The sequence below is a fragment of the Gallinula chloropus genome, assembly GCF_964237585.1.
Source record: "Gallinula chloropus genome assembly, chromosome: 14".
In the NCBI taxonomy this organism is placed as follows: domain Eukaryota; kingdom Metazoa; phylum Chordata; class Aves; order Gruiformes; family Rallidae; genus Gallinula; species Gallinula chloropus.
Genome location: NC_140099.1, coordinates 1000970 through 1026309, shown reverse-complemented (window position 1 = coordinate 1026309; position 25340 = coordinate 1000970). Strand labels below are relative to the sequence as shown.

The 25340-nt window shown below is 50.6% G+C and overlaps 1 protein-coding gene across 5 annotated transcripts in view; it reads right to left on the bottom strand.

The window, feature by feature from the left end:
* Positions 1-25340, bottom strand: part of SAMD4A (sterile alpha motif domain containing 4A) — a 95414-nt gene that overhangs the window by 34043 nt on the left and 36031 nt on the right. For all 5 annotated transcript variants that reach the window (XR_014617602.1, XM_084270406.1, XM_084270408.1 and 2 more), the window contains exon 3: positions 1981-2499. Coding sequence is in view for 4 of the 5 variants with exons in the window: in XM_084270406.1 (XP_084126532.1) it covers positions 1981-2499 (519 nt within the window). In the remaining variant the exon portion in view is untranslated. The remainder of the gene's footprint in view (positions 1-1980; positions 2500-25340) is intronic.

Here is a 25340-nt window from a genome sequence, read left to right as displayed (position 1 = left end):
TCTTCCAGCAAAAGACCAGGGTAAAGTGTAGGCCCCGTGACTGCTGCTGTCCCACCTAATTCTGGAGAAGTTAGGGAAAACCTCGGTGTGGCAGCTCTGGTGAGTAACTTGGCTGTTGCCTGGTGTTTGGTGCTAATACTCAGGGGCCCTGTTGGGTGAGAAGTGGGTCACTGCTTCTCCCAAGAGAGAAATCCATGAAACAAGGCTCAAAGAGGCACAAAGGGGTTTGTAAGAAGCATCCTTTAAGACCCAGTGCTTCTTGTGGAGCTCCAGCCACTGACAATGCTCAACCTGCTGCACGCATCACACCTCCCTGCTTCCTCCTCTCGATGTGAGGATGCAGTTCCCTTCTAAGAGGCGTGCAAAGCCTCTGAACTGCCAGGCATGCAAAGACCACATCAAAGGGCCCCGCCCCCAAACAACCCCTGGAGAGTTTTAACAGACCAATTGCAAATACATTTGTGACTCTTCTTGCTCTACATCCCCATGAAGCCCTTCCCACACAGTGTGGTCACCCCAAACGCCACAGGACCTGGCTCTAGGAGAAGCTGAACCTCACAAAATCCCACGGCAGCAGGAGCTGGAGCGTCACAGACAGGGGACAGGGATGGGTATGGTGTTTGGAGTCAATGGGGAAGCCAAGACCCTCCTGTGAAATCTCCAGGCAGCGGTGCAGGCAGCACTGCCTGCAAGGATGGACAACGGAGAGGCAGGGACTACGGCACTACAGCAATAAGCCCAGAGCCACGTTTCATACTGTTGTCATTTTGAAACATCACCTAAAACAAGTGATTATTACAGGAGAGGGAAAACCCCAGAAGCCGTAAACGACCATTTTAAAGCTTTCAGCTACTTAATTGTGGCTTCCCACATGCTGATAGAGAAGTCAGCACCCCGGCCGCAAGATGTCTCGCCTCCCCGAAGCGCTCTCTGCAACCCTTCTGCCTAGGGAAATGCCACACATCTTTGAGAGACCTTCTGGACACCCCAAAGCGAAGGAGGACGTCCAGCCTTGCAGGGGAGATGGTGGCAGTCACCCAAGATGACAGCAAGACAGGTGTGATAGCCCTCCATGGAGGGAGTGGGTGGGCAGAGGGGGCCCCCAACCCTGCTGGGAAGATGCTTTGTTCCTCATCTCCCAAGGACACCTCACAGGCATCAACAGCTGCTTTAAAAACCAGTTACAGCTGCACTACACCTCCACACAAAACCAGTGATAAACCTCCAGCCATGGTGCTTTGCAGTATCTCTGACTGTCCAAGCCTTGGGCTGGGCAATGCCCCATCAGAGCATGGCAGGACCCCCATGGGGGAAGAGCTACCAACTCTCCTGGAGAACACTGAGGACCATCCAACCCCCCTGATCACCATTAGCTTCACACCTCTAAGCAGGGAACGTTTTCAGATACTCTCTGCAGACTGTGGATCCGAGCGCCCTGCTTCCAAAAACAATGCCTGTGCTTTGGGGCCCCAATCCCAGTTCCTCCTAGTAAAGTCCCCAGGTCACTTCTGGACTTGCCTCAAGTCCCCCAGCTTACTTTTGGACGTGAAGCCATCAGCTCCCCGTTTGCTTTGGGAACTTTCCAAACAACGAACCACAAATCTAGATGGAGCTAGGTGAAAGGAAAGGGGCTGCCTCTGATTACCACTCACAGATGTTTTTTGGTTCTTACAGCTTCTCGGCTGTTTTTCCCTCCTCTCCAGCTGCCAGGTTGTTAGAATCCCATCAGATGGGAGGAAAAATTAAATAAATAATTAATAAAAGAAGAAAGTGGTCAGGAAATAAAAAATCAGGGAAGGGAGAGAAAAAGAAAGAAAAAAGGAAAAAATTAAAAATTAGAAGTTTTCTTATGGCCCAGATGATCCTAGCCCCGGTGCCAAGCACGGCAAAGCAGCTATGTATTTCCTAGTGGGATACTGGGAACACCTCGTGAAGAGTGGCCATGGGTGGCTGACACCAGCTCTCCCCGTGGGTACTTACTGGTGCTTGTGCTAGTGCCGATGGTGTTGATGGTTGTGGGGACGGAGGAGGAGGAGTAGAGGGGCAGATGGCCGTTCTCGCACGCCAGGTTTTTGTCCTGCCAGCTGGAAGCGCTGACACTGATGCCCGAGTCTCGAGAGTTCTGCCATCCGTTGAGTTTGTCGTCGGAGTTTTGTCTTTGGTGATAGTAGTGAGTCTGCCCGTAGTCCACCGAGTCTGAGCGTCCTCTGCTCTGGCTGCCGAAGCTGCCGGACGTACGGTCCTCCAGGTGGTTGAGCCACATGGCCAGGGCGCTCCTGTCCTCTAAGGAGGTGGCAGGGTGTATCAAGGCGTAGGACAGCAGCTGCCTGCTCTCCTCGATGTGTTGGTTGTGTTCGATCGAGTGGGCCAGGATTTTAGGCAAGAGTTTCATGTATTCGACTTTTGCCTCGATGTTTCCGGGCTTCAGTAAAGGCAGGTGGGTTAACAATAGGGAAATCACTTTATCCTTGGATTCCTGTTGCCATTGGTTAATGATTCCTGTCGAAGGAATAGATAACAAAACAAAGATCAGTGAGAAATCAGCAAACAGTGCATAAAGAAAGGAATAAGCTCTCACAGGGTATGACATGCCAGAGGAATGCCTGCACACATGATGCCACTGTGTGAGCATCTCCAGAAACGCAGGTCACAGCAAGGTGTGCCGAATTGGACACCCAAGAGTTGCCAAGCACTCCTGAAAATCACTCAAAAAGCCAATCATGACCACCTCTCTGGCCATGTGGCTCTGCTGCTGTTGTCCTAACGTTAACCAAGGTCATGATTCCATCCAGATTTTCTGTATTGTTGTGGGTTACCCAAAACGTGACACAACACCTCTACGTGGGTAAACTTCACCTCTTAAAAATTCCCCCTTTTGAAAGCACTGGTTGGAAAAGGTCAAGATTCAACTGGGATAACACAAGCAGGACCCACAGAGGACAAAGGGAAGAAAACTGGAAGGGAAGAATCCTGGAACAGGCTGCCCAGGGAGGAGATTGAGTCACTGATTCTAGGTGTGTTTAACAGAGGGGAGATGAGGTGCTCAGGGATCTGGTTTAGCACAGGACAGGAATGGTTGGACTTGATGATCTTAAAGGCCTTTTCCAACCTTGTGATTCTGTGAAAACATCTCAGGAGGGGGGACGATAACCAAACCAGGGTGTTGGTCGATCCACCCACCTGGAGGGATACGCTGCCCCAAAGGCATTGAGGGAAGGGCTCAGCCATGGAGCCATCATTCCTCTGTTAGCTCAGGGTAGATATGAGAGGTTTTAGAAGACCAGGGAACAAAAAAGCCCAAAGCAAACATAAGATTTAGCTTTAAAAAACCATGAAAGGAAAAGCCAGGGAATTACAAACTGGTCCCTTAAACTCCTGGAAAACTGATGGAACAAATAATGAAACAACCTATTTGTAAAGCACTTAGGAGATAACAAGATGATAAGTGACTGCCGACACCGATTTGTCAAGAGCAATTTAATTTCCCTCTGCGATAGAGCAACCGGCCTGTGAATAGCTGGAGGAGCGGTCGGAGCTGTATATCTTGATATTCATTAGGTGCTCACACAGGGCTTCCAGAGAAACATGCTCAGGCGAAACTACTCCGATGTGGGCACACAAATCATGGGGAAAACCACACGGAGAGAGTCGTTACTGGTGATTCACAGCCAGACTGGGAGGATGTGCTGAGCACGGAGACCTGTCCTGGCAGTGACGCTACCCACTATGTCATCAGTGATATGGGTGATGTGATGGATGAAGGAAGGAGAAATGAAAACACTCCAGAAAAATGGGATTAGAAGTCAAAGGATGTTGAAACCTGAGGAAAAGCCAGGGGAAAAAAAAACAACCTGAAGGAGGTGTGAACATCTGTGTGCAGGTGGGAACAAACTGGGAAGGAGGGGAGGGAGCGTGGGGAGAAGTGCCCAGGGTCAGGAAGCATCACAGGCTGAACATCAGTCAAAATGCCACACGGCACAGAGGAACTGCACTGGGCAGGCACCGGCTGTCTGCGAGGTGGAAGACTGACGCGGACAAGCTGTTCTCTGTGTCTCCCCAGGCACTGTAGTAACAGGTTTGAATGAGGTCAGACATGAAGCAAATACGTTCCACAGGTGATGCGGGGAGGGATCGCCTTTGGACATTGTGACGTTGCCAACCCTGGAGGTTTTTCTGCACAGCTCACACAAACACCAGCCAAGTACAGCTCAGGGTCTACCTACACAAGCCGACTGATGCTCGCAGGCCCAGGTCATACACTTCTCCAGTTCCCACCAAACACCTTTCAAATTTCCAGTCCCCACAGCAGGTTGTGCCTAAGGTGCCACAAACGAACTGGCTGGTGAAAAAAGTACCTTCTGCTATTTGCCTTCAACATGCTGCCCACAACTTCACCAAGTGAAACACCCCGAGTTCTCACGTCACTAAAAACCCCCCAAATCTTACCTTCTCCCTCTTTGCCTACTGTCTCCTGTCCATACTGGAGAGGAAGCTGCATTAAATCATCATATTTTCGAGCTGGGGTAACCAACCCACACCCGTGAAATGACGATCCGGACACCCATCTGCCAGATCACCCATCAGGTTCGCTCTCAGCAAGCCCCGTGCTGCCGTCCAGCAGCTAACCCAACCCCCTCTCCAGCTTCCCCTTCCTGCTTTTCAGGCTTGCAATCGTTTTAGCAGGAAGCCACTAGATGGCTTGCTGGAAACGCCGACGGCTCTCACTGGAACTTTCCGCGGAGGTATTTACTTCCCCGCAGACCCACCTCTCCTCCAGAGCTCTTTCCTGACCCGTCTGCCAGCGTCCCCGAGCCGAGAGGCAGAGGGGACACGGCGTGGCACGCCTTTAGTAGGGAAGGAACCATTCCATCTGCAGCAGCAGTGAGGTTCAGCATGCTGGATTATGCTCCCATTCCCACAGAGATGCTGTGGAGGTTGTTTTGGTGCTGGCACATAGAGTTGTAACTCTAAGATCCCTGGGGTCCCGTCCAACCCAGACCATTCTGTGATTCCATGATTCTAAAGAACGGGACTTGGCAAAGCAACACTCAACCTAAGTGAAGTTGTAAAGAATATGTGAGTATAGCAGAACGAAAGGTCCTCTCCACAGCAGGTACGTGCCATACACCTTCTGATGCAATGCACAGCAGCTTTTACCTTGGGTCATCATTCACCACCCCAAGTCCTTCCAGCTCACCAACATTATTTGCCACAAGCACAGTGGAGCCAAAGCTGCTCTTCAGGGGATGCAAACACAACCTCTCCATCCCAAGCCAGGCTCTACACAGAGTGCATTCTGGACAGGAGGAACCTGGAAACATTATGGAGCAGCTCTGCTGCTTCTCAAAGAATAATTAATTGTATGTACCATTTGTGAAAAGAAGGGGTCAGGTTTATTCCTGTCTGATGGGACACAAGGATCTGGAGCAGGTGGCACGCGAAGATGAAAGCTGGAGGTGCCTCTGGGCAGGGAGACAGGGGCTGGCAAACCCCTCAAGCCCCTCTCTACCCTCTCCCCAAACACTGGAGCCCCCACTTCAGGTCCCTACCTACTGCCACGCACTCCCGGAGACCTGGGATGTCTCCCCCTTTATTGCCAGAACAAGCACCCCCCACCCCAGTCAGCCACAGTTAGGACATGTCCCAGGTTTGGGCTCCCATGTCCCATGGTCCCAGTGCAGGGGGCACAGGCACTAATCATGTTACAGCCTCATTAGTTCCCCCAGGGTGCTGCTTCAAGGATGGCTGATGCTTTCCATCCCATGGCAGCTGCTGCTCGACAGCAAGACCACAGTGGGCACATGTGAGTGCAGCGAAAGTCCCAAAGTTAGAAACTCCACCTTGGTGCTTGGAAACTCCCCCAAATCCCTGTCCTGCCGCTGCTGTCATGGCACCAACATCTCCTTTTGAAGACAAGCTAAAGTAACAACTGACCATGAGCATCCTGAGCAGCCAGCTCCTGTCCCAGCCCTGTGCCCTCTGTACTGGGAAGGGATGGGAGCTGCCAGCACCCTTGGAGCAGAAAAATCCCAGTTTTTTATTCCAGGCTTCTTTCTTGGGTGAGAAGCTGAAGGATGGTGAGACGTGAAACTACTTTCTAACGCAGGGTTACCTAATTTTGCTGCTACACAGCACAGCTGATGCATGTGTCTGCATATAAATACAGGACCAAATATAGCCAGGTCCTGCTTCCAAGGCTGAAGCCTCTGCTTGTGCTATGAATAGGTCCCGTGCTACCCCCGAAACTGGGGCTTTCTGCCTTGAGAAAGAGGAGATGGAGACGTCAGTCAACAGATGAAGCACCCAACAGATTTCTGGGTCACAAATCTGCTTCATCTCTCCTGGATTCCTGCAAACTGTTAGTTGCCTCTATGTCCAGTGGTGACGGATCCACCTTGAAGGACCTTCTTGCTTTGACTTTGAACATGCCACCGGATAGATGACTGGGTTATTTCAACCAGCAGCGAGGCACGCGGAGCTCCTGACCCTGTGAATGACGGAACCAGACCAGTCGCAGTTTTCCGAAGGTAAAGCCAGCCTGCATGGACAAAGGCAGGGATACACACAGCTCCTGTGGGTGCCTGGAAAAACCACCGCAGGCAGCACACCAGTGTCTGCATTTAGACATGTCAAAGTAGCTAACTGCCTGGGGTTTTCTACTATTTTTGATTTCTGCCAGCAGACCCCTGGTCTTCACCTCAGAATCACCACCCCTGCCCATACCCGAACGCACGTGCCCCACCAGGTGAGATGTCTCCAAGGAACAACAGCCATGTGGGATACCTCTCAAGTGTTTAAGAAGACCCCAAAACCACCCAACCCCCCACCCAGCTCAACCTTTCTACATTGAAAGCAGAAACTGGGTTATCCTCCTGTTGTCACGTACGACTTCTCAGGAGTGAAGGAGACAAATACGTTGATTGGGATTTTGACGAAGCTGGGCGAGATGAATGATGTGTAATTCATGAACCAGACGACAGCTTATGATGAGTAACAAGGACAGTAATTAAAGACTGAGTGTTTTAAACGTGGCCCAAGGATTTTCCAAGTGACAAAGAGTACGTTCAAATAGCAGGCTTGATACCATTGCTCCACAATGGTCAGTCAGTGCACTTAAGGGCTCCAGTTGTCAGTAAACTGATCTTAAATTACTGGTTTGTCATGCCCCTGTTTTCAGTTTAACAGCATTTCCCATAAAAACTTCTCAAAAGCCCATTCAGATAATTTGACTGAGCAAGAAATCACGTGTGCATCTGCAAGGCACCCACCAAACGGCACCTCCACAGCAGGGCTGGGTGAGCTGGCACCCTCAAATGTACCTGGGATGAAAAAACCACCAGGAATATGTACCAAAAATTTAGGCTGGGACCCCTGATGTTGCAAAGTGACATGGTGCAGCACTGGGGATGGAAGAATCGTGTGCTCCTGGCCAGCAACCGAGTCTTCCTAGGGATGGACAAGGTTGAGTTTTTTGTACCTCTGGAGGCCAACATCAGAAGAGAAACACAGTTTGTGCCCACCTAGGCTGCTGCTTCAAGCGAGCCGTGCAAGCCATGGCCACTTCTGGGTTTGGGGAAAGGTTTTGCAGGAGGCTTTTGTTTGGGTGAATTTTACAAAGACCCCACCTTAAAGAAAACAAAGCAAGGAACCCTGTTGGAAACCCTCTCTGTACCTCATCCAGAGCACTTCAATACCCTCACCGTTAAACCTGGCAGCCTTCTCCTTCCATGAGAGGCCAAATCAGAAGGATTTCAGCATGTGCCTCTCCGTTACTGCAACTGATGCTAATTAAAAGAAGAGAATAAAATTAAAATCTCAACGATAAAGGCTACTGCAGACCTGCCAACTGCACGAGCTGGGAGATGAGAGCTGACGCTGAAAAGCCAGTGAACCTGAGTCCCGCTCCCCATCTCACCCAAAGCGATGCCAACCCCCTACCTAATGCAGCCAAGAAGACATCAGTGGTGACTCTAAGCATGGGTAACGGGCTGGGAGGCTGCAGCACGGTGTGCTACCCCCCCTGCTACACCCAAATGGGTATGAATTTATGCCTGTGCTAGAGCCGACCTCAGCACGGAGTGGGAGGACCCAATCCTATACGTCTGAAGGGAACAGGAGCCATGCCAAACAGCATCACTGCCTGCTGGACCTGGCACCCGTGGCTTCTTGGCATCTCCTGCATCTCTGTGCTGCAGTGGATGGGAGAGGCCAGGCTCTGTATCCTGGGACTGCCTTCTTCCCAGGTCCCTAAAACCACTCACCCCAGTGGATAACACCGGGTCTGACAGAGGGAAAACCATGAAAACTTCTCAGGTGGCTTTTTGTTATTGCTCCCTCCCATGTAGGTCTGACAGCTTGACTTGGAGAGAACTCTGAGGAGTAGTGGCCAAGCTCTTTCCCTATAACAAGCCTTGGCTAGGAGCTGGGAAAATCCAGAAGATGTGCAAACAAGCCCTGGACACCAGGAGGGTTTGAGGATTGATATTTGGGACAATCAGCGCTCTGTTTTCCCTTCTGGTGCACCCACCCCAACAGCTGTGAATCTCTGGCTCCAAGGTGGTTGCACGACTCAGGGCTACCCCAGCATCTTCAGACCATAAAGGATATAAAAAGGTGATGGCCTGATTCCTCACTGGTCGGCTTCTGTGCTGATTGAAGTGCAGATGACCCCTTTGAAGGACAGAAGGACCTTTCATTCATCAGCAACCGCAGGGAGAGGACAGACAGATGGCAATCTGACCCTTGTATCATGCAAGGCACCTGCAGAACCTCCCTTCTCCATCACCCATGACCCACCTCATGCTCCTGCTCCACAAGGACTACCAGCACTAGACGGAAAACTTGCTGGTGATGCATTGCAACCTATCGATTCACACGGCGCTGGCTCTCCTCTGTGTTTCCAGTAGCTACATCACATTCTAAGAGGCTAAAAATACCTTAAGTACATTCCTAATGTTTCTTTTCCACCCAAGAGGTTGCCACAAAGAAGCTCTGAGATGGAGTGGAGGTGAACAAACTGGTGCAGATCCACAAAAATGGAGCAATAGGCACAGCAAAAAGAGGTGGCCAGTGAAGTCCTCACTGTGGGTTCCTTGGAAAAACACAGGCAGGAGCCACACAGCCATCTGAAGCCAAGTGTTTCTGGTTATACTGCAGGATTCAGCTCTGAGGACTTCACAAAGGAGCATACTGTCTGTCCTTAATGGCCAAAATGAAGAAGCTCCATGTAAATTAACCAGGCAACATCCCTTTGACTTGTTACTGAAAACAATTCTTTCAGAAAGACACAACCTTCCTGCTGCTGCTCCCAGCATCCTCCTGTGTGCAATGGGCAAGTTCTTCAACACCCATTGCCAAGGCAGCATGGACAGTTTGCTGGCACAGCTGGGTTGCAAGAGCCACGTTGGTCATCACTGACCTTATCTTCTGTGCTTCATACAAGGTGTGTTCCTGCTGGGCAGCGCTTGGAACCAAAGGTAGCTCAATGCAGAGGTCAGGTGGGGTGTGGATGAGCCCTGTGGAGCTGGCTGCTGCATCTTCAGTGCACTTCACTTCTGAAGAACAACTAGTTTCTTGTAACTCTTCTTGAGAAGCCAGGCTAAGGAGAAGGTGACCACACAACGGGTAGCTTCTGGGGGAATAAAAAGCCATTCTCCCCAACAAAAAAAACAATCTGTAGGGGTTAAGATCTGAGCCATACTCAACTCATTGCCCTTTTAAAGGCAGTTCTCCTTGGGCAGCAAGTTCAGCTGTTTATTATTGGCAGCTCCCCTTTCCATCAAGGTCTCCAAAACAATGGCAGGCTCGTCACGGGTCTGTTCTCTATGATCAGCTCTTTTCTTCTGTGGAAGAAATGACTGAAAAGGATGTCCTCAGGCTGAGCATCTCAAGCTGGGACTACATTTTTTGATCCCAGAGCGGGGACAGCATCAGGAAGAGCTGGGAATTTCAGCAGCCTCAAAGACAACCCTTGCCCAGCTCTTCCCATCCCATCACCCCACATGGGCTGATGAAACCCCACTAGCAGATAGAGCAACAGGGCCACCTCAGCGCTCTCCATCCAAGTTGTATCCTCAAAAGGAGGCAAAACACTCATTATTTTGGTAAAAAGCAGAACAAACCGGGACATCCCTCATGAAAACATCCCTTAATTCATGCCGAGAGCCACAAGAACAGAAGAACCCATCTCGACTCTGCTGCAGAGCGAGTAGAAAAAGGATTTTCACATTTTTGACACTATTTCCCCCTCTACCTTATGAGCTTGCCAGAGCTCCAGTTATTAGGAGGCTGTTTGTACAAACCCAGAAGCAATATATTTTTAGCACTGGAGAATCGCATGGCACGATCATTAAGCGTGCTTCTGCAGACAGCAACAAGAGCTGGGATTTTTCCTTCTCTAAATTGGCTGCAGCCACCACGGTTTTCAGCCCAAAGCAGACTTTCAGGAAATTCAGAAGGAGCAGGAGTCTTTTTTCCATGACATATTTAATACCAAGCTGAAGCACACTCAATTTTCATACCACGCTTCTGATGGGAGGTTTTATGGCTTTGTTTTCCAGGCTGGATCTGTTGCACACTTTTGCTCCAGAGCATAATACCATGTATTATCCCAGTACTCCCTAGCAACGTGACTTTTAATTGAGTGCAGAGCTTTGCAATGTTTGAGAGCATCTCGCTGACTCAGAGCAAAGACTGGGAGACCTCATCAAAACCCCTCCGAGGTGCAAGGGAACCTACAGCGCATGTGCGATGGTGGCTGAGCTCTTGCCGTGAGGTGGCCGGCACTGGCATGGACAATACCATGGGAAAGGTGAATTTGCTTCAGTGATTTCAATTGTTAGGGGAAAGTTCTTTATAGAGAGAGTGCTGAGGGGCTGGAAGGGGCTGCCCAGAGAGGGGGTGGGTGCCCCATCCCTGGGGGTGTTCAAGGCCAGGTTGGATGGGGCCCTGGGCAACCTTGTGTAGCTCCAGGTCTGGAGGTTGGTGGCCCTGCCTGTGGCAGGGGGGTTGGAACTGGATGATCTTTGGGGTCCCTCCCAACCCAGACCATTCTATGATTCTAACATCAAGCAAGGACGCACAGAGCCAGTTTCTCTTTACTTGCTGGAGCACAGAAGCTCCTGGGCATCAGGAGTATCATGCTCCCCATCTTCAGATGGGGAGAATGATCTTTCAACAGTGCCAGAAAACAGCAGCTGGGCCCCACCAGATAACAGAGAGTACACAAAACCACAGAAGCACCATCAATGGTGTGGACACCACCACGTGAGGTGTTTCTCCGCCTCTACTCACTGGTGCAGGAGAGCAGGAGAAAGCAGGAGTGCCGTTCACACAGGGTGGGTGGAAGAAAGCTATCGCTGCAGAAATGACATCAAAACGCTGTCCCCGGGGAAACTGCTGCCGCTCTCAGGGCCGTAACAGGAGGAGCAGAGGGGAATCCATCAGCCCTCGTGCTTGCATAGAGACAGAAATACCGAAGCAGCCGTGCCAGGTCTAAGGGACAAAGATATCCAGACGAGGTCCTGGCTCGGGTGGCTTTTGTTGGCTGTTGTGCAGTTAGCCGAGCTGAGCAGGCCTGCAGAGGCGGCTTGGCCTACACCAGCGGGACGGGTCAGCCAGGATGAAAAGTGGAATTAAAAGGGGGGACTGCAGATTAATCCCATCACTTTTTGGGAGTTTAGCATAACACTGCTGGTTTTGCTGCTACTGGGACACCGGGATACAGGTGGGGAACGAGTTCCCTGCCTGCTTTCACTTATGCTGGGGTTAAATCGCTCATAGGCCTCCACACGCCCTCAAATCCAGGCTTTCGGTGGAATTTCCTAGGACACAGGAAGCCAAAGAAATAAACCATGCGATTCCAGTCTATCTCCTTTGTGCCTAATCCATAAAAAAACCCCAAATCTCCCTCACTTTCAGCGAGGAGACCCCCAGGCACAGCCACAGGCACGGAGGAAACACTGCTCTTTGCCTTCTTCATTTCCACTGCAAAAAGGCTTTTAGCAAAAGCTCGCCTGAAATGCAAACAAGTTTCTTCAAAGGCTTAAAAAAAAAAGAAGGAATAAAAAGAAATTAATAAAAAAATGCTCTGAATGTCATAACTGCATTGCCTAACATGGATAAAGGATTTAGAAGGGGGTCATGGGGGGGGAAGAACCCCTAAAAATAAGTTATGAAGGGTATGTAAGGTATTGATATACAGCACATGGTTTAAACTGTTAATCATTGAACAGATTCCAGTATAAAAATAAAGAGACTGAAGCTGCACATAATGGAGGAGCTGCTCTATTTATAAACTTCTCTGTGCAAAGGGCAGGCGAGGGCTGGGACGAGCAGGCAGAGGAGGCAGAGGGTCACTACTACGCAGCCTGTATTTTGAGGGGAAATAAACAGATTTTAGTTATTTTAATTTTTTCAATTTTTTTTTTATTTTGGGGGTTTTGTTTTAAAAGCATTGTCAACCCAATCAAACTGAGTTAGTCGTCCGACAGCCCGTGTGCCCCGGCCATGTGAGCAGCATTTACAGCTCCTGCATGTGACAGCTCTCCCAATTTAGCCAGTAACTGACTCCCGCTGACCTGTAATAACACCACTCCCAAATTAGAGCCCTCAATTTGACTTGGCTTCGGTCCTTCCCTCCCAGCGACATAAAGCATCCTCCCAACCCCCCCCGCCCCAATCACCCCCTTCAACATTCATAATCCCGTCCTTTCACGCTGCCGACTCAAACTCACATTTAGCCTTTTCCTATTTTTTTGGGGGGGGGGGGAGTTGGGGGGATGTGGGGAATTGAAGAGGGATGTGGATGGGGGGGGAGCGCTGGCAGCGAGGGGTAGGGAAAAAGCCTGGTGGAAAAACACCAAGAGACAAAAACAACAACAAAATCAGACCAAAAATTCCAAGTTGGTGACATTCAGCTGGAAAAGCTCAATGACTCACATGCAAATAAAATCTGCCTAAATTCACTGCTGCATGACGCAGGCCACTGGCTTCAACATAAAAAAGGCCAGGATGAAATCATCCACAATTAGATCGGAGCTTGGAAGGCTGCAAAAGCAGCCGCATCAGCGCGGTTCCCTTGGCTTAATAGGAAACACAAAGGAAGGAAGTTCAGCAGAGTGAGAACATCCCCCTTTTCCCCTCCTTTCCACCGACACCTCGAGCCATCAGTCATCCCCAACCGTCGGCACGGCTCCTCCGGCATCACACGTCGGCGCTCAGCTCCAGCGAGCTGCTCGCTAGCAGGCGGCTGCCAGATTTTAATGGGCTTTCCTGGAATACTAGCTCAAAAGTAAAATAAAAATAAATGTGGCTACGTAGGAAGGCAAACCCCCCACCAGTCAGCAGCTTCTTCCAGAGATTTCTGCCCCATCCTCTGCAGAATGGGATGATATACTGTAGAATTAACATTTACAAACCTTGGACGGACTCCAGTCCCTCCCCAAATCCCCCAAATACATGAGGAAGGGGAGGGGGGAGGGTTTTAAATCTTAGTTCTTCTCTTGTGCCACAACAGTGCTTTTAAATGTTATGAGTTTTCAGATATTATCTGAAGCCACACTGTAGAAACACATTCGTGGCATGGGGTTAAGGCAGGGAATGGGGTGCTAGGGGTTCCTGGGTACCTGCCCCTACCCCCAAATGCAGCTGTGCAGCAAACCAGGTCATTGGCCTCCTCCAGGCTAAAAATAACATGGGGGATGGGGGGGAGGAGAGGGGGGTAATAAACTAAAAAAGGTCATTTTAACCCAGATCAGGCTGCTGATGGGATTCACAGCATGGCTCTACAAAAGGCTTTTAAGGGAAAACAATCCTTTAAGCAAGTGTTGACCCCTCTGCACCCCGAAATGCTGCTCTGGGGAACAGTAGGCGAGCATCCATCCGGGATGCAGGATGACGGTGCCCCAAGCATCAGGAGTGGCCGCCACCACCAGCTCACTGCACTGAATTTCGGCCAGGGTTACACAAGGAGCCTGCAGCAACGAGGTGATGGGGGCTGAACGTTTATGGAGAACCCAGGTGCTTGAACCTTTACGGGTTTGCTCCCCACTGAGGTTGGTGTGTCCATCCCCAGGGTTAGCTGCAGTGCCGTGCTGCTGAAAGGTCCCAGCCGGAGCCCAGTGGCTCCTCGGCACTCCAGCTTGAAGTGGCTGCAGAAGCAGGGTGTTAACAGGTCCATAAAAGGTAACTGGGAGCTGCAAACCTCCCGCCAGCGAGGCTACATTTGCTCCAGAGGAATCCACACCTCCCCAGGGATAAAAATAAATAAATAAATATATAGAGGTCTGCAAGGGGGAGAGGGGGGAAAGGTTGAAACTGCCGGCAAGAGGACGTCCGACAGAGCCCAGGCCATCTGGCCACCCACCCCGCGCGGTGACACTGCCGTCCCTTCGCCACCAGATGCTAATTCCTTTCATCCTGCCTGGCCCCGCGCTGGTGTAATTTTAGGTCTGTGAATAGGACCATCTGCCTTTGAGATGCTCGTTTATTTTTGGCTAAGCCCTCCTTTCCACCACTCCCTTCTTAAAGGAAGTCCAAATCGGGCGCTGTGTGGAACAGGGGTGCGTCTTGTCCTGTCTTCTCATCAATGAGCACTAACGAGCGATCTCAAGCACGCTGCTGGAGTGTGTGGGTCATTTATCTCCAAAGCTTCTTCGTTCCCACCGCGTAGTAGTAATTACTACACTTCCCTCTGAATATGGTGGGCTTGGCCCAGCTCGGCCTAGGCGTGCTCAGCAAACCTGCCCACGGCCAAAGTAAAGATAAACCAAACTGGTTCCTATCTCTGGGACCTGCTGCTGTTCCTTCCTGTCCTGCTGTGGACATGGAAATGCTCAAAATAAAAATAAGCCCTGGAACTGCACCGGCTGAAGCACGGAACTTCCACGGAGTAAGAGGAAACATGAGCCTGGAGAAAAACAGAGGTTTCAGGGAGCAGAGGAAGCTCCATGGGAATGTCAGGAGGAACTGTGCCACTGTGAGGGTGCCAGAGCCCTGGGACAGGCTGCCCAGAGAGGCTGTGGAGTCTCCTTCTCTGGAGACATTCAAACCCACGTATGTGATTTAGTCTGGGTGATCCTGCTCTGGCAGGGGGTTGGACTAGAGGATCATTTGAGGTCCCTTCCAACTCATAACGTTCCAGGAGTCTGTGATTCTGAATCTGGTGTTTCAAAACTCTGCATCTTGGACCTGAAGCAGGTGAGTGCACCTTCCAACACCACTTCTCCCTGGAACAGACAGCAGTCGAGGTGGGGGGGAAGAAACCTCCTTGGTGGCTCCAGCTTGGTTTCTTCAGCTTCAGATGGGTCTGAGTGTGCCTCAACACAATCCTAGTTGGGGCTACTGTATGGACCCCCCCCAAACCACAACTGCACACAGATAAAGCCTGAGATTACAGCAAGGCAGTGGGGAACCCCCACCATGCTGGGGGTTCATCCCACCTCTTGAGACAAAGGTTGGATCCTCCTCTGTGTCCCAGCCAAAAGCACCCAGGACTGTTCAGGAGGACTAAAGTCAGTGTGGGGTAGTGGGCAGAACTTGTGCATCTGCCAACCCTCAAATAATTCTTGTCCTTTCTTGTTATAAGATGTTTGCAGGCATCTGGGGCTGGTGGGAAGAGTGATCCTGGCCTCCAGCTAATCCCTTCCATGACAAACTGGCTTCCTGCACAAACACAGGTTTTTTTAAAAGATGAAGGTTGTGGTTTGGTCTGAGATCTGGCTCGGTTCTCAGCTCTCCTACGAACCTCAGGAGCTACAGGGGCAGAGTCTATTCCTGGAAACCAGCACTAGACACCAGAAAACATGCATACAGGGCAGCCCCTCTTGCTGGATGTATCCCCCACACTGCAGAGCAAGAGCTTGCTATGCTACCAAGCTCCTCCCAGGGGAAATGGATACAGGATGAGAGAAGTTCTGTGTGCAATGCTTAAGGTGTAAAAATCCACCCCTGGCTTTGGCCGGCTCCAACTCTGCCCTGGGGAAACACCTGGCTGCTCATTGCTTCAAATGCTTTGCAGCGAACAAAAACCAACTTCATTGGTCTGATCAGATCCCAGATTGAACATCCCTGGGTAAAACCAGACATACTTGGCTTTGGTTTTGAGGTATGATGCTCAGAAAATAACAATAGCTTGGCTGTGAAGTGAGGACAAGCAGGTATGTGTGTGTCCCCTGCTCCATCCCTGCCTGTACCCTCTGGATGCAGGAGCCCCAGGAAGAGCCAGGCAACGCAGACATCCATCCCTTCCCCTTTCTGCTATGCACATCACCCAGCAAAGCAAAGCCCTTGACCAAAGCCAGGGATGAGTCACTGTAAGGAGGAGACTTTCTAATTTCACCCACTTTGATCCTGTCCTGAACTGCCAACATGTCAAAGAGGGAGGGAGCTGGGGGCTGAGTCAGGGAGGACAGGAAAGATCCCTGCACCCAGAAGAGACACATTCAAAGCAAAGCAAGACTCCTCTTTTTTTTTTTTTTTACAAACCCCAAAAAAACCCAACCCAACCCCAACGCAGCCTGGAAGAGCTGACTCACCAGTTAACAGCTTGTACCGGAGCAGCGGTACCAGCACTTGGCTGACTCCCTGTATCTTTGCCAGCTGTAACAAGCACTTGCAAGGCAGAAACACCGGCTTAAAACACACCTTTTCACCAGAGAATTAATTCCTTGTGTTGCAGAGCTGCCCGCCGCTGGCGTGTGAAGGCAGCCAGCTTGTCTCCCCTTTATAACCAGCTTCGCGCTTTGCTTCTCGTATCCCCACGAAACGCTTCGGGACTTCAAAACAAAGAGCGACATTGTTCCTTTCAGAAGAAGACTGCTGTTCACCCAAGGTTTTTTTTTTCATTTGTATTTCATGAAAACATCCCAGGAGCTGTGCAAGGCAACGGAGATGAAACGATCTCGGCGGTGCCGCAATCACAGCTGTTTCACTGAGGAGGGTTCTGTGATGCTCTTTACACCGTGAATGCAACATGACATGGCTCATAGAATCACAGAATCCCAGACTGGTCTGGGTTGGAAAGGACACCAAGGATCACAGAGCTCCAACCCCCCTGCCACAGGCAGGGCCACCAACCTCCAGGCCTGGAGCTACTGATGCCCCAGAAAGCCGGAATCTCTATGTCCAGCCTTATCCATTCTCAGTATTGTATTAGTCTTTTATAATCTCTAGTAGTACTTGGCTCCCAATACGGATTTGTGAGGGGAATATGGTCATCTACATGCCCGTCCAAAGATCTCCCATTTATTTGTGCCTGCACATGAGTCCAGGCAGCTTGCAATATTAACTGAGAAGGCTGCGGGGGGACCTCACTGCAGCCTTCCAGTCCCTAAAGGGAGCAGAGAAACAGGAGGGGAATCAGCTTGTTAAAAGGGTGACAATGGCAGGACAAGGGGGAATGGAATAAAACTAAAGGAAGGAAGGTTTAGATGAGATATTAGGGGGAAGTTCTTTACAGAGAGTGGTGAGGGGCTGGAACAGCCTGCCCAGAGAGGGGGTGGATGCCCCATCCTGAGGGTGTTCAACGCCAGGTTGGCTGGGGCCCTGGGCAACCTTGTGTAGCTCCAGGCTGGAGGTTGGTGTCCCTGCCTGTGGCAGGGGGAGTTGGAACTCTGTGATCCCTGGGGTCCCTCCCAACCCATGCCATTCTATGATTCTATGATCCCGGAATGACCGGTCTCCAGAAACCAAATACCAAGATACCCAAGTACACCAGATACAGACAGGTATCCACCAAGCCAAGAGCTCAAATAAATCTAGAAGAATACCTTAACAGTGGGAGGGTGGTCCTGGTCTGCTGCCGCAGTGAGCCAAGCAGGGCGAGGAGTCCCTCCGGGAAATCCCGGGGCGCGCCTGGGGAGTCCTGTTCCTTACCGGGTCCTGCAGCCCAGCAGAGAGGGTCCCATCTGGGTCACCAAACTGATGCCTCGGGAAGCTGGAATCAAAACTCACCAGCCTTGGTGACTCTTAAGCAGACATCCTTTGTTGCAGCGCTGGGCACACAGGGGGTCGCTCCTCCCAGTGTGTGTGCCCATTAAAGCCAAATTTCTCATATTGATACAGATTAACTATACATATTCATTATCATTTCAAAGAAAAGGCAGAGTTATGCAAATTGCTTCTAAGAAGTCATTTATATTAGTTCCCCACAGGTATGGCATGCCCAGTGACACCCAGGGGTCCCTTGGTGTTCCTCCTCGCTCTCAGCGCACGCTCCCCACGTCTCTTCTCCATGGTTATCTGGGCTCTGAATACCTGCACCAACTAGTTAGTTTTTCACTGAAAACAAGATATACTCTGTCTCTTAATTGGTCATTAGTCTCATTATTTATGACTCCCCTATCTTCTACTTCCTCTAGTTTCAAGGCTGTTACACTATTGTGGCTACGCTGCTTTCGTGAAACAGCTTATGTGATTACAGCCAAATTCTGCTGAAATCCAAAACTAATCTATTCCTAAAAACACACAAATTCTTACTTCTTTATCTTCAAGGCTTTTACTATTGCATTGTTCTGGTTAAGTTTTGCAGCTGCTCTCACAAGCAGCTTACACAGTTACAGCTTTCTCTTAAACTAATCTATTCTTAAAACCATGACAATTCTTATATTAGAGTTATATTAATTGTCTCTTAAGCTACACCTATATCAACCTATTCACCATGATTACATTTCATTGAATCACTACACAAGGTTGCCCAGGGCCCCATCCAACCTGGCCTTGAACAACTCCAGGGATGGGGCATCCACCACCTCTGTGGGCAGCCTGTTCCAGCCCCTCACCACTCTCTCTGTGTCAGTGTGGACATTTGAGTTAAAGAACAAAAAAAGCAATGCTGGTCCTTGAAACTACATACTCCCACTGCTTGGCTGGTTGGTTTGGCCATGCACGGTGCTGAAGGCACCAGTTCCTCTCCCCTAACTGCTGCTACCCATGGAAACCCCCAAAATTACATTAAGGAGCCTCCCCAAAAAATATACAGCCCCATTTTGCCACTTGTTATGTATTAAAGGACACTGGGGACATTTGGCAGCAGCTGATGTAGCTCCAACTGGTGTTATCAATGCTGACCCCCAGCATTAGGGCAGACAGCAAAAGAGGAGAGAAAGCAAAGATCATCTTTGAACACCTCAGGAAGTACTGCAAGGCTCTGGCAGGACAACACTCTCCCTTTGACTGTGAATTTGCCATTTAATCCCACGTTTTTGGGCCTTAAGGGTAACATAGAAAGCCAACAGCTCTCCCAGCTCCAAGCAACGATGACTTCAACACATCTTAGTGCCTGAAACCTCCAAAGCTTTTACCAGTTAATCCAAGTTCTCAGTTAAACCAGTATCTTCCCTCCTCGCCCTGAAAACATCTGTTTCCAGCCACCACAGAAACACAAGGATGTGTTTGAGATTTCATTTTCTCAACAGAATTCCGTAATATTTGGGAAGCAAATTTCCACCAACATGGAAAGTGGGTATTTTTGTGGAGGGAGAGGAGGAGCAGATTTTTCCAGCAGAGGAAAAATCCCCTCCCCTGCATCCTGTTGTTCTCCCCTGAAGAGCACGCTGCAATAACCCAAAAGGTTCAACCTACACTACTCAGAGGTGACAAACATGAGAAGCAACAAGACTTCTGGAAGCCAGTGACTCCTCTCTCACCCTCTAGGCTATTGATTACATTTCTGGTCAGCAACCACGCTCCTCCAGGTAATCTACAGTGACGCTGGGACAAGCACACAGGTATCTAGAACATCAGGAGAGACACACAACGGGCTCTGGGCTTCTGCGGTGGGTAAATCAGCGCCTCACCACTCCTGGCAGTCACTGTAAGCTGCTGCCATGGTACCTCAAGCCCTAACCACGTCCCTGCAAACAGTGTGAAGAAACGAGCCAGGGTGAGGAAGCAGAAGGGTGCTCAAATGCTGGAAGGGGCTTCCTACAGAGGTGGCTGATGCCCTTAATAAAACTTCAGGCTGGGGTTTATACAACTCTGCATTATCATCTGGTGTCTCCTCCTGGTACTAGAAGGAGGTGGTGTTTCTCAGCTGCCATAAACCCAGTACAGGACTTCATGCTGAGGGCTGCTTTTGCAGTCAGCAGCCCTTCACTAAAGCCTGCTGACAACACTCTTCCACTGGCTACCCCAGGTTTACTCCATGAGGAGAGATGTCTTAAGCAGAGTGGGATTGGAGGCCGCAGCTTTCCTGCACACTGGCAAGCCCATCAAGAAAAGCACTCAGGTGAGTGATGCTTGCACAGCCTCCGCTCCTTTTCTGGGCTACTTCACACACAGCAACCCAGCAAGGGGCTTGTTAAAGGCGGCAAATTGGACACCAGGAACAAATTCCCTGACCTGCCACTTTCCTTGGTCCCTTTGCTGCTGTGGAGCATGCACATATGGCCACCAGCTAACAAACTGCAGCTCTCAACATGAAGCAGTGTGTTAGGAAAAGCTGCAAAGGAGTGAGCAGCTTTATATGGAAAAGCAGCAGGAGGGAATGGTGTTCCCAGGGATGCTCCTCCATCAGATGCTGACAACTGGTTCAGAGCATTACACCACACCAGCTTCAGCAGGACCAGCCCGCAGCAGCACAGGGAGGAGATGGGAAGGGTGGTGAGAAGCTCTGGTTCCCCAGTCCCACCAAGTATCACTGGGGGAACACTGAAAAACAGTTTTTGGGGAGAGATACCACCTGCAAGAAACCCTTGGTTTGATAAAGCAACCAACACGAGGCCACACTCAGGTTTCAGCCCTTCCAATGGCCACCAGTATTGCAGAAGAAAGTTATTTTGGAGTGAAACCTGATCAGGTCTTGGGGCACAAAGGATGGGAGAAGTGCCTCAGTGCTCCTCCTGGGACCCAGAGACCTGCCTGAACTGCAGCTCCAGAACTACCTGCCCCTCAACAGCTGCCCCTCTGCTACACCTCTGTTGCTGACTCCAACCTGGATGGGAACAGGCTGCTGGAAGTAGGGTAAGATAGGATAGGATAGGATAGGATAGGATAGGATAGGATAGGATAGGATAGTGCAGAGCAGAGCACAGTAGAGCAGAGTGCAGTAAACTAGAGTAGATTGATTATTCCCACTTGGGATCCCACAGGACTTTCCCCCTGCATGACTTCCTAACATCCTTTCCCCTCTACCACGCTGAGAGCCCGGCACAAGCAGCGGGGGCTCCTGCTCGCAAGAGCTGACAGGGACTGATCTCGCTGCTTCATCAGCATTCGGGGAAGTACCTGCAGAAAGCTGTGGAGCTGCAAGGCCAGAGCTTGCCAGCATCTCCTTCATCCTCAGCCCAGCCTTTCCTCTCTTTTAACTACTTTGACAGGAGTTTAAAGCTTCCTGTGCCTTTGAGTGGTGGCACAGGAGATGTGTCAATGGAAGATGAGTGGCAAAGTCAGAGCTCCTCAACCCCCACTGTCCTCCTCAGCACCCAGAGCCATTCCCACTGCTCCCCAGCACATTTACTTATCACTATACCAAAAAAAAAGAGCAGAATTGGGTTAAAAATCTATTCCCTTGTCCTCAACCATCCCGTTCACCAGTGCTAGTAACAGCCTGACAAGGGAGTGGAGAATCATCTCCCTGTGACTCAGATCTGCCTCTGGACGGGTGACATCTGGGAGGACCCAACCATCGCCAGTCACAGCATCACACAGCATGAGTGGTTCACAGGCCCTGCACGCTGATGGGATTGGAAGCAGCCTCCCTGACAGGTTAACAAGGGTGCCCATCAGCCAAAAATGCTCCTGTGGCAACTCACCCCTTCCAGCCAGGGACCTAAAAATCACCTGCCCTCCTGCCAGAGGAGTGGAACTGCCAGTGTGGGAAGGGGATGTGGGAGGTTGGGGCTTTGAGAGAGGAAAACAACATTCAAACAGTGGTGGGTTGGGAAGCAACCCAACCTCTGAGAACACTTCACAGAATCACAGGGGTGGGAAGGGACCCCCAGAGCCCATCAGTCCAACCCCCTGCCCAAGCAGGGTCCCTAGGACAGGGCACACAGGTTGGTGTCCAGACGGGGCTGGAATCTCTCCAGAGAAGGAGACTCCACACCCCCTGGGCAGCCTGTCCCAGGGCTCCCTCACCCTCACTGGGAGGAAGTTCTTCCCCAGATTGGGGGGAACTCCCTGTGCTCCAACTTGAGCCCATTGCCCCTTGTCCTGTCCCCACAGACACTGAGCAGAGGCTGCCCATGGCCCCCTGTGTCCCACCCTTCAGCTATTGATCCCCATTGATCAGATCCCCTCTCAGGCTTCTTTTCTCCAGGCTGAACAGCCCCACTTCATTCAGCCTTCTACCACTTTCTTTTGTTGGAGAATCTCTGACACCAGCAGGGTCCTTCTATCACCTGACCTCTCAGCACGCAATTTCTAATGGACTGATGGGGCTGCATCCAAAGAAAAGCACAGTTGTTTCTAACCTCTCTCCATGCAAACACCAAGAGAAGTCACTTTTCATTATGTAAATATGACTGTTATGAATATAATGTATGACCTGGCATTATTCAGTGAGATTAATGAAGCATCCTTGCTTCTAAAGATAAAACATCTTTCCAAATACTTCCTGTACACATATTGCTTGTTCAGAGTTTCTGCATTATTCATCTGCAATGTGAAGTTACTCTTGTAATGGCTTTCCTTTAGCAGGGCCCTCCACAACAGGTGGCTCCAGGCCAGAACAAGGAGGCTCAGACCCATCTTCTCAGAATCATAGAACAGAATAGAATCACAGACTGGTCTGGGCTGGAAGGGACCCCAAGGATCATCTAGTTCCAACCCCCTGCCACAGGCAGGGACACCAACCTCCAGCCCTGGAGCTACACAAGGTTGCCCAGGGCCCCATCCAACCTGGCCTTGAACGCCCCCAGGGATGGGGCATCCACCACCTCTCAGGGCAGCCTGTTCTTCTCCTGAACAGGACAGTTTCAGTTCTCTGGGATTCTCCAGATGAATGGGTCTGGGACTTCTCTACAGCTTTTCTTAGAAGTCGCCTGGATGTTCACAGTGGGGGGGGGTATCTTCCAGGCTCCTCCTTAATGGTTTTTCTGGGCCAAACCTGCTTGACTAACCTGATGTCCTATGACAAGGTGACCCTCTTGATGGGTGAGGGAAGGGCTGTGGATGTCTATCTGGACTTTAGTAAAGTAAAAAAAAAGCCTCTGACACTGTTTCACACATTATACTCCCTGAAAATGGCTGCTCATGGCGTATGCTTTGCTGGCTAAAAAACTTGGCTGGAGTTGTGGTGAATGGAGATAAATCCAGTTGGTGGCTGGTCACAGGTGATGTTCCCCAGGGCTCAGTACATTACCAGTGATCTGCATGAGGGGATTGAGTGCATCCTCCAAAGTTTGCAGATGACTCCAGGTTGGGTGGAAGAGCTGATCTGCTTCAGGATACGAAGGCTCTACACAGGGATCTGGACAGGCTGGCTGGATGGAGTGTGGCCAAGTCTATGAGGTTCAACCAGGCTTGGTGCTGGGTCCTGCACTTGGGCCACAACAACCCCAGGCAACACTACAGGCTTGGAGAAGATGGCTGGAAAGTTGCCTGGTGGAAAAGGACCCGGGGGTGTTGGTTGACAGCCGGCTGAACATGAGCCAGCAGTGTGCCTGGGTGGCCAAGAACGCCAACGGCATCCTGGCTTGTGTCAGACACAGCGTGGCCAGCAGGACTAGGGAAGACACTGAGGTGCTGGAGCATGTCCAAAGAAGGGCAATGAAGCTCATGAAAAGTCTACAGAGCATGTCTTCTGAGAAGCAGCTGAGGGAACTGGGGGTGTTTAGCCTGGAGAAAAGGAGGCTGAGGGGAGTCCTGATCAACCTCTACAACCACCTGCCAGGGGCTTGTAGCTAGGTGGGGGTTGGTCTCTTCTCCCAGATAACAAGAAATAGGACAAGAGGCCTCAAGTTGGGCCAGGGGATGTTTAGATTTGAGATTAGGAAAAATTTCTTCACTGACAGGGCTGTCAAGCACTGGAACAGGCTGCCCAGGGAAGTGGTGGAGGCACCATCCCTAAAGGTATTCAAAAGCCGTGTAGATGTGGCTCTTCAGGGCGCGGTTTAGCAGTGGGCTTGGCAGTGCCAGGTTAATGTCTGGAGCTGATGTTCTTAAAAGGTTTTTTCCAACCTAAATGATTCAATGATTCTATGACATGTTTGTCATTTCTTCCTGGCCTATTTCACAAGCTTTGTAGCTACTGTTATGCCCCAGGCACCTTCACAGCACAAGGGGTGAAGGGAAAAAATCCCTCTCTGGCTGCATGATTGAAGAGATCAAAGCTGTGGGCACCAACCCCCTTGAAACTCCCAACACCAAGGAGAAAGAAGACCTCATCCAAGAACCATCAACAGGAAAGTCAACCTCGCTGCAGGCTTGAAGCTGAGCCCCAATGCTGTACACTCCTCAAATACACTGTTCTTATCAACACGCTGTGCTCGATAAGCCCACGTGGGGAGCCAGGACCCATCTGATAGACCCCTACTTGAGGAACGTGCAAGCCAAGCCCAACAGGAGGTCAATGTTACCCTTTCAGTCCAGAACACATGGTCCTCAACCCTGGTCAGAGTCCTGCGGGGCACTTGAGATCTAGACCTGGGCAATGCTGGCCACACACGTCACACTAAAAGAAACTTGCCACCAACCTCGCTCCATCTCAGAGAGTCACATCTCCTGCATTCAGAGCTGAACAATCCCCTTGGTGCCAGCAGAGGAAGAAGCAGGGAAGAAGGCAGCAGATACCTCCATCACAGCCTAAGATCACATATATCCTCAGCGACCAGCATTCGGAAACTTCCTTTTGATCTCAGGTTATGCCTGGAGCATCTCTTTGATAAAACCTCTTTTTCATAAAGTCTAGCCCAAGGGATGAAGGGGGTAATCAAGCATCTCAACTTCCTACTGAATTTCTTAAAATAAACAGCACACTCACAGTATCAACCCAAACTGCTCATCTGCTCATCCTCCCCAGCTATCACCACCTCAGACGTTTGAATGCTGGTGTCCTCCAGCAAAGCATCACACCACCTTTGTCATCTTCACTGCAGTACTGTAGCCAACCAAAACCTATGCTTCCACCAAGACCCCCCACCCAGCTGTTTAAAAGGGTAGATTATGGCAGGACAAGGGGGATGGAGTGAAGCTGGAGGAGGGAAGGGTGAGATGAGATATTAGGGGGAAGTTCCTTACAGAGAGAGTGGTGAGGGGCTGGAAGGGGCTGCCCAGAGAGGGGGTGGGTGCCCCGTCCCTGGGGGTGTTCAAGGCCAGGTTGGATGGGGCCCTGGGCAACCTTGTGCAGCTCCAGGGCTGGAGGTTGGTGTCCCTGCCTGTGGCAGGGGGGTTGGAGCTCT